We start from the raw sequence: 9,261 nt of genomic DNA on the forward strand, positions 1-9,261 counted from the left end.
GTCAAAAATGTCCGCGCCGGGAGTTCAATTATGCCCTTTCGTCTTAACGTATATAGCACATTTATTTGAATTTCCCTCACATGAAGTTGGCTGCGAAAGTGTTGTTGACAGCTATATCTTAGACAGAAACCAGAGAAACATTTTTAGCCCAGACACCCACCATCCCACCATTAATTGTTCATACCGTCAGAGAGATATGGTTAGAAATGTCTTAAACCTTCAATCTAGATAATAAAGTCAGTTTTCAATTTACTTTTATGATGATTTTAGTTTTAAAGTTAAAAAATCCCGATTAATTTTTTCATTAAAAAAAGTTTATTGTCCAATATATGCTGTTGAGCGAAATTGTGATGTTTTAAAAAGAAATTTTCACGTAGTTTTCGCTGCATGGTTTATGTGCTTATAAATGGTGAGGAAGACTTAGATGAGTGACATAATTTAAGAATATTTATGATTGAAATGTTGTGTAAGGTCATCTAATCGTTTTCGTCCTCCTTCTCCTCGTTGGGTCTCTGCATATAATGCAGCAATTGGTCGGCCATGTGCCAATACCAGTGCAACTTGACGAGCTCCAGTCCTCCCTTGTCGGCTATCCAAATCTGTCCATTTTTACCACACTCAATCGCCTTGACAATGTTCTTAGCACAGATAGTCGTCGACTGGCAAGGAGCGCTACGTAGGCGGTCGGCAAAGGATTGTCCATAGCTGAGAAAGGCGGTGAGCTCTCGATCCACGAAGAGTTTGGTGGGTCCACAACAAACCGCCATGACAGCGACCCCATTTTGGGAGTAATACAGTGGATCCTTTGAGGAAAATGATTTTACTCAAGTTGCAAATACTTGTAGATTATACGAAATTAAACTTGCCGCTAAACTTCTAGTGAATCCTATAACACCAAATTTTGATGCGCTGTAGGCACAAAATACTGGGGATGGATCCAGCCCGACGACTGAAGTCACATTTACAATCATTCCGCCCTTTCCCAACTGCTTTTTGTCCATATATGGCAGCACCGTGGCGCAAGTGTTCATCATTCCGGTAAGATTTGTATTCACTGTTGCATCAATGTCCTGCTCATCGCACAGGGTCGCCCCATTGATGAGCACGTCGATGTAGTCCATTTGCACCATGACTTCATCAAAGTATTGCTTCATATCCTCCCTTGCCATTGTTACATCATAGGTCCAGAAAAAGATTTGCGTGCTGTGCTTAATAGATTGCAGTTGAGCAATAGCCTGCGGATTCTCCACGCTATGAAGAATGGCAAGTTTCTAAGTGCGAAGGGAGGATGTGCCAAATATTATTACACGCAAGAAAACTTGTTTGTGTGTAGATGTGAACCGAACTCTTAGGAGTGAAGAGCTTCTTGCACAGTCGAACATGTAAAGCTCGAGCAAGGCTGTACACTGTTTTGAGTACTTTTGCAATTCATGTCTGCTACGCAAAGTGAGTACACAACTTCGACAAATACTTACTGCAATATTTTTGCTCATCAGCACTTTGCATGCCTCTAAGGTAATACCTCCACAATCGGCCACATAGCAGACGTGTTTGCCCGTCAAATCGAACATATTTACTGAACGTTACGTCTTCTATTTAATCACTGAGCTTTCGAATTGTTCGAATTGTGCATAACGCGTAACCTAGTTCAAATTTTCTTATGCTTTTTATCTATTTAATTAAACAGCTTATCTCTCCTTTGTTGTGTCAATTATTTTGATTCTGGTCGTATTTATAATTCAAAACAAATGTATATTGGTATATAGTTATAATAAGTTTTATCAATCAAGACTTGCATTTCAAAGCAAGCGGTCCGAACAAAGAGTAGAGGCTATTAAAGGGATATCTCAAAAATATTTGGAAGTCCGTTTGACTTTAAAGTTTGCCTCGATATAGTTTTCAGATGATCCCATTCTAGTTTGCCTCCTTGGTCTAACTGATCAAATAGACTGTAATTGGCGATACTTTCTGTTAATACGTTGTTCTATAAATGCAGATGGAATCTAGTTTATTATCGCAAATAAAAGATTGAAGATAAATGCAACCGTTCTTGAAGGCATTATCCAAACAGATGTTGGCAACTCAGGCTAATCCCGCGCTTTTTCCAGAAGTTCATAATAACAGTAACTTTGTCTGAACTTGTCTATCTATAAGTTCCTTACAAGCTTATTTATTTGTTTTATTTTAAGTAATTATTTGTTAAAATCGATTTAATTCTTTATACGGGATAGCGAATATTTGGCTCTAATAACGGAATTTTTCGTAGTAGGCTTTTAGGCGTTGGCTAAAAAATTGCCCGCGCGTTCGTAAAGTGTTGTGTTGTGTTATGCGCACATTATTTGCTCGCGTGAAGTTGGCTGCGCTTCGATTGTGAAAAGCTAAAGTTAGGACACAAACCTATAGAGATTATTCAGCTAATTCACCTTCCTGCAAAAATGTAGTTTTGTAATTAAAGTCCATTTTGTTCCCATCAGTTCACTGAGTTATAAAGGAATGGCGAACTGCGGAAGTCCCGTCCGACTCCTTTAAATTTATATATTCTGGATCTAAGCGATGAGGATCTGCCTTATCGATATTGGTTTGCTTACAGGTTCTCGACAGTTGGTACCATTTAGATATTGTTTTCATTCATCTTAAGAATAAGAATTCATCTTTGTATAAGAAAACTTGAATTATTACAACTTACATCAATCCCAACAGAGGGACTTTCAAATTGTGTAATTTGATAGCTCAACAAGTTTTAAGCATGAAATTAAAGAGGACTAAAATAGGTTCAATATTTCTCATCTCAGAATAAACCGCGTTCGAAAAAAAGAGTATGACGCAGCCAATTCTATTAGAGAAGAATGTATTATATAGATTTGTAATTTCCAAATGTCTCGGCAGCGTTAGGAATAAATCGAAAGATTTGTTTCGAATTTCTATTACACAAATTATCTGAACAGAAACACCTTGCATATGGTGGACCAAAAAATTTGAATAGTAACTTGAACGATCGAAGTGCGCACCTCTCAAAGTCGTTAAATAAAGACTCAGCGCGCGCACCGCCAACTTAATCTACAACTTCAGTGGGAACAAGTTCTGCGTTTAGTGCATCCTAAAGATGCTTCCTGTTTGATAAATAGAAAAATCAATTGAAAATGCCTGAAAGGCCGACGCCATGCAGTCAAATGGAGAGATTCGCGGAAAAACAGCTGGAAGCAGCCACAACTGTTGCCAAGTGCCAGCGATGGCAAATATCGAAGCTCTGTGTCACGGTTTTGCTTCTTGTCAGCGATTGCGTGGATGAAGCGAGGAATGTAACTCTAAATTCAGGAAAGTACGTAATACCTCTTCTGAAAAACACCTCTGAAATCTTTCATATACTTTATGAACTAAACTGTGACTAAGCATTCAGTCTGTCTAAGGGCGGGAATTTAACCTAAAGCTCGCAGGATATTCCGACATTCACTTGAAGCTAGTAAAAGTCGTGCCTTGCACGCATCTCTAACATTTGATAGTCCCGAATAACTTTTGTATAGGAGTCTGCCCCTCATTTCGGATGCCCCTTTCTGGCTTAATGGTCATGCAAATAAATCACAGTGGAAAATGCATTCGATGAAAAAAGCGACGCATAAGTGCTGCCAAATAAATTCTGCAATTTATTTATTGCACAGCCAGACCGGCTGCTGTTCGAGTCTTCTGGCTCGAGTCCGGTGCAGGCCTTGGATCAGGTTGAGGTTGGCTATCGGCAAAGTGCGCATACAAAGTATTTTATTTCATTGGCAGCAAATTGGCAATAAGTGAAATTTGTTGGCCAGCTCGGCAGGTGTTTGCCATTGTAGGCAGCGACCTGCGATTCGCACGCCTCTTTTCGAGACTTGCAATTGAAATCTGGGTTACCCATGCTACCCAGCTCCCCCCAAGACAGGGCGTGGCTGTCAACAAAGCGTTATTTAACACACGAATAGCTCAATGTGACTGCACAGGTGTACACAGTTGCTGGCTGGGATGCTGACCCAAACAGAGTTTCGACATATCCGTGACCCATATTTGGAATTTGGACGCACTTACTTTTGTGCGCGTGTCCACGGGTCTGCCGTTATTTATTGTGGACCCTAATCGGTTGTATTTCCGCATTAATAAATCAATTGTCGCTGGTCAAAGTGTAAATGAATTAGCATTTTTACTTGGCACCTCGTTTTCATCCTCTCTCCAGTTGTGTCTTGTGCCTGTTGCGTGCGCATCATTAGCCCAAAAGGCAGCATCAAGTGCAATTTAACCGTTCACAAAGGCCTATTGTGAGCCTATTGCTGCGCAGGCAGCAGACCACAAAGACTTTGGAAAGCCTTTTACCTCCACTGAGTCAAGAATAATGCATGTGTCGTGAAACAGACACAAATTGATTGAGCCTGGAGTGTCCCCAGCTTCTCTTCATACCTTCAACTGTTTGCAGCTTCCTTCTGCGCCGACTGCGTGCAAACTGTGAAAAAGAACTTGGCTAATGACCGCAAATTAACACCGAGCAGCATCTGGAGACGAGTGTCATTAAGCCGACTCTTTTCCAGTTGGGAACTACGGCAGTGCTTAGTGAGGGAAGGGGCTACGTAGTTGGCTAGATGGGCCGCGACTTCAAGTGCTCACTGGGCTTTTAGCAATATCTTCTAATAGATCGCGCGCTTGGCAACTTGCCAACTTGGCACACTTAACTTGCGAGCACTGCCAACAACCAGCTAACTCTTGCTGTCTAAGCCAAATAAACTGTGTTGCAAATGCGTCACAGTCGTCCATTTATTATCCCATGGCTAAAGAAATAACCCATACGAAAACTTAATATTTTAAGTTTTTCACGCTTCGAAAGTCGCGTCTTAATTTACGCATTTCTAATGATAGGCAATGCATTCACCTACCCTGCACCCTTTAAAAGTATATTACATCGAGAAAGTATCGCTATGTATATGACTATATGACTGCTACTGAGGTTGGTCAAGATGTCTAAGAAAGGAAACAAATTCCCATTCATATAAATTAGAAGTGCGCTTTTGATAAGATTTGCTTAAGAGCTCGTCAATGCCAAGTTGAAGAAGACTTCGATCGGGACTATGAGAGCTATATAAGAGTACGGATAGATTAATTCACTTTAGTTTTGAGCGAGTTGTGGGGGTAGGAAATTTCGACCTATTCCATATGGGTTATTTATTTTTATGAATTAAGCATACATTACTATTTGAAGTAATATGCAAATGAGCTATGTGATCAAACAGGGTATATGTCGGGCACCGACATTCTTCTTGGATGGTTATTATAAATTTACGACGTGTTTTAAACTTTTCACAAAATCTACTCTTCTTAGTTGGTAAATGCCGGTTAATGGGCGAAGAAAACTCATTCACGCTTTTCGCAAAATGAAGGACTCTTCGAAGGAAAATTCGGGCAAAAGATCTTTCGGGAAAACCTTTCGACCGATCAGCTTTCAAGTGTCTTTTGAAGCCCTACATATGAGATTAATGAATTTCGGAGATTTTGGAAATTCCATTCGTAACATGCATGTGATTCGATTGTAAAGTGTATTAAAACAAATTATTTACAGTGTTTTTTGCGATTAAATATTTGAGCTGCTCAAGATTTTCGTTTAATCCAACCAGATTGCGCCAACGTCTACTCAATAATCCCGATTGGAGTATAGAGAAATGGAAATCTGCACTATTTTCTATTTGTTTGAATAATATGCAAATTGCATGGTCAAATGATCAAGTGGTTTAGTGTGCCTTTGGTTTTCTAAAACTGCAACTTGCTCACAAAGTGCAGCCGCTGGTTGAGAGATTGAAGTGCTCCAGTTTTGTTTTTTTCTCTTCCATATTCCGTTTGGATGCAGCTCACGCACCCAGCGATTGATCCACTGATCCGGTCATGCAAATCGCTCGACTTGTGTTAGCTTCTCCCTGTTGATCCACTGATTCGCCCAAGCGTGAGCAGCCACGCTTGGCGGCCATTTGGAGAGGGCTGGGGCGCCAGTGTCTGGGCACTAGCTCAAAGCGAATCTTGGCCAGCTTGTGCGACCCATTGCCATTCCCAGCACTGACATGCATTGGAAAAGCGCAGTCTGCTGACCTTAATCGATTGTCACTTGGTTGGCATTCGCTACCGCAACGTGGATCTGTTGAATGTGGGCTCGTCATAGCTGCGGCCCCCGTGAAAAGCCTTTAAAATACCATTTGACTTTTACTAGAAAAGCTGCCAAGTCATTTCTTATTGACCCACATGGCAAATGCTGTCTAACGCCAAGCTGTCTCATAGTGTCTCATAGTGCAATGATTGATGTCATTCTCTGTCGCCCTTTTCTCGTGGAAGCACCCTCCGATAATAGGGTCATCTATTGGAAACTGCTGCACTTCGTCATCATTCAAGTCCATTTTCCCATATAGTCTGTTCCCGAGTCTCAGTGCTAGCCCCGGGAAATGTGTCAAGTGTTTCGCCTGCGTTCTTTCAGTTTTCAACCATGCAAATTACGAGTACATTTTACTAAGGCAACCAGTTTTCAGTAGCTCTTAGATTGCTGAACGCACTGTTATGCTACAGATAACGACATCTTTAATCATTTACACCTGTGACCAGTTAGCGAAATCAGCTGGCATTAGCATTAGCTGGATCTGGAGCTTAAGATATTACTGACAAATTGTGGTGTATATATATTCTCAAATTTATGATTTGAAAATAATTTATTTTAATATTAAGTATTTAAAATTAAATTAAATATTCCTAAACTGATAGAATATGCGAACATATGCAGGTATTGTACACTCCATCCGATCCATGATGAAGCAGAATCTAAGCTAATATGTTAGCTTAAATTATAATTTCTAGCCGATACATTGAACAAATTGCTGGTTAGCTGAAAGAAAATTTTGTACGAAGAATCACTGCAATATATAGTAAGCAATTTTTTATATATTTTTAACACGACATTGACCTTGTATATATATTGGTCTTCATGCAAACTTCTTATTTTGTAGCCCCCAATTTGCAGCAGCTACAATTTGGAAACTTACTCTACGTGAGGTGCGTCTATGGTACATGATTTGCTATCTGGCGAACGAACTGCAGCAGCTTGTGCTCTGTGATTAGACTACTTTTTAATTTTCATGTTGTGTTTAAATATTTTGTGCCACACCTGTGCCATAAAAAGGGGAAGCATTGCAGCATAGAACAAGCCGGTGCAATGAGCACTGGGCTTGTTTTGAATCAAGTAAAACCAGCTGGAGGCACAATTTAACGATGACATAAATACTACAGGTAACGAGCAGGTGAGCAGGCTCTGTGGACCCACCCAAGTGCAGGTCCCGATCTCTGAGCGTTCGTAGAAATGCAGATCTAGTTTAGCTTTTCGAAGAGCCATTTCATTTTTGAAAGTTTCACTTTATTACGCGCTTTGTGGGAAGCAATATATTAAATAAATTTAATTAACAAGATTCTATACCCAGAGTCCATTATAATTGAGTCGAACCGGTTTATTGGTTCTATGCAAATGTATGCAACAGGTCAACGATCGCTTTTCTGACCTAACCAATATATTCTATATTTTCTATCTGACCATCTGGCGATCTCAAAAGTCAATAAGCAAATTGTAAATGATGATAATGACAGCTGAAAACTGGGTCTAGGGTATACGTTAGTCGGGTCAGGTTTTTTAATAATTGTGTATATCAATTTATTATCAAATTCCTTTTATTGAATCTGCTAAGATATTGCATTTAAAAAACATTTCTCCTCTTATCCACTCTTTGAGAAAACTCAATCTGTCCGTGCGGTGCACAGAAGTGTTTGTAGTTTCTATTGTTCAACATGAAAACTTTGCCTCTGTCTCAGAAGTTGCTCATTTTGTTGCTGTCAGCCTTGTCGCTGGAAACTGGAGCAATAATCATGCAAACTACAGTTAAATGAAGTCGGTCGTGAAGACCAAAGAAAATATATAGTTAAGAAATTAAAAAATTATTTTACAAATTGAGTCTGATTGACTGATTGTGAGATACCTTGTACATATGTATAATACAGGCTTTTTGTACTCAAAAAATCAAATATTTTTTGTGGCTCTTGTGAAGTGTCGATTGCTCGTCAAAAATATGTTGTCTCTACATTAAACTATTTTTGATAATCTGGTCATACCCTTTTATGTCAATTTTATGTGCAGTTGCAGGGTATACAAAAACCTAAGAAAGGATCGTTGTAACTGCATCTTGAGATGAACAATTTCTGTAAAAATTACATTTTACAATTTGGTAAAAATTCCAAAGAATTAAATTTGTTTTAATCATTGGGTGCATGCAACCAGCTACAAGCTGCAACGGGATTTCGCTGCTGTTGTTGGTGGTATTTTTTTTTTTTTTTTTTTGCTTTTTTGCTACACACACGAGTGGCCAGCCACATGCAACCGCATCCACTGGGTGGCTTTGGGTGTTACTGGTTATTATCTCGTTCGACGGCAATAGTTGGCGACTCAAGCGGAGAAAACGAGGGAGAAAGATAGATAGAAATTGCTAAGTAAAGCATCTATGACAGAGAGAGAGCGAGAGAGAGAGACAGAGAGAGAGAGAGAGAGAGAGAGAGAGAGATGCATGCCAAACAGAGCGCAAAATGCATTGGTGCTCGATGTTTTCTATTCTTACCAACACACAAAATAATTGCAGTTTGAATGAGTATTTTTATACCCCGCACTTATTGAAAATGGGTAAAGGGGTATAATGGTCTTGTACTCTGTATGCAACAGGAAACCTTCTTGTCAATACTCAAGTTGATCTCTCCATGTCCGTCAGTACAAGCTTGTTTCCATTCCGATAACTTCACCCTGCTCAGTAATCGATACAAATCGATATCGAAATCATTTTTTTACAACTTTAGCTTTAAGCTAAAGCGAAATCCTGCGAAATCCAGTAAATACAAATTCGAGTTGGTGCCAGAGAACAATTTGCAGCCTCCATTTTGTGGCTCATATTGCGAATATGCAAATATTCTATGTGGTAACAATTGCCACGCATAGCGCAACTTGCATTTGGTTTGGTAGAAGAAGGTTTAAGGTATCTCATAGCCGGGCACTCCCGACTAAAGAACTCTTGTTAACTCTTATGTTATAACACGTTCCCCTATGATTACTGTGTCCTTTTAATTCTTTTTGAGTTTTAATCTAAAGTGAAATTTAAAAGTCGCGCGCAGTTAACGAGATTTTGATTTATTGCATTTCAATAATTCAAAAAACTTAATGAAAATTTACAATGTCGCCGCTAGACA

The 9,261-nt window shown here is 39.5% G+C and overlaps 1 protein-coding gene across 1 annotated transcript; it reads right to left on the reverse strand.

Annotated features, from left to right (window-relative positions):
- Positions 1-353: 353 nt before the first annotated feature.
- Positions 354-1,593, reverse strand: Adhr (Adh-related). Its single transcript, XM_032437802.2, has 3 exons — positions 1,476-1,593; positions 867-1,271; positions 354-803 (listed from the first exon to the last, which is right to left on the reverse strand). The coding sequence occupies exons 1-3, from the start codon at positions 1,569-1,571 to the stop codon at positions 477-479; spliced, it is 828 nt and encodes a 275-aa protein (XP_032293693.1). The 5' UTR covers positions 1,572-1,593; the 3' UTR covers positions 354-476.
- Positions 1,594-9,261: the final 7,668 nt, after the last annotated feature.

This window comes from Drosophila virilis, chromosome 4 (genome assembly GCF_030788295.1).
Source record: "Drosophila virilis strain 15010-1051.87 chromosome 4, Dvir_AGI_RSII-ME, whole genome shotgun sequence".
Classification (NCBI taxonomy): Eukaryota; Metazoa; Arthropoda; class Insecta; order Diptera; family Drosophilidae; genus Drosophila; species Drosophila virilis.

What these genes read in the sequence shown, in the direction of transcription:
- Adhr (XM_032437802.2), bottom strand. Translation starts at nt 1,571, where the DNA reads ATGTTCGATTTGACGGGCAAACACGTCTGCTATGTGGCCGATTGTGGA. An exon ending in TGATGAGCAAAAATATTGCA is followed by an intron (nt 1,272 to 1,475) that starts GTAAGTATTTGT and finishes CTTCGCACTTAG; the next exon opens with AAACTTGCCATTCTTCATAG. An exon ending in GATTCACTAGAAGTTTAGCG is followed by an intron (nt 804 to 866) that starts GCAAGTTTAATT and finishes TTTTCCTCAAAG; the next exon opens with GATCCACTGTATTACTCCCA.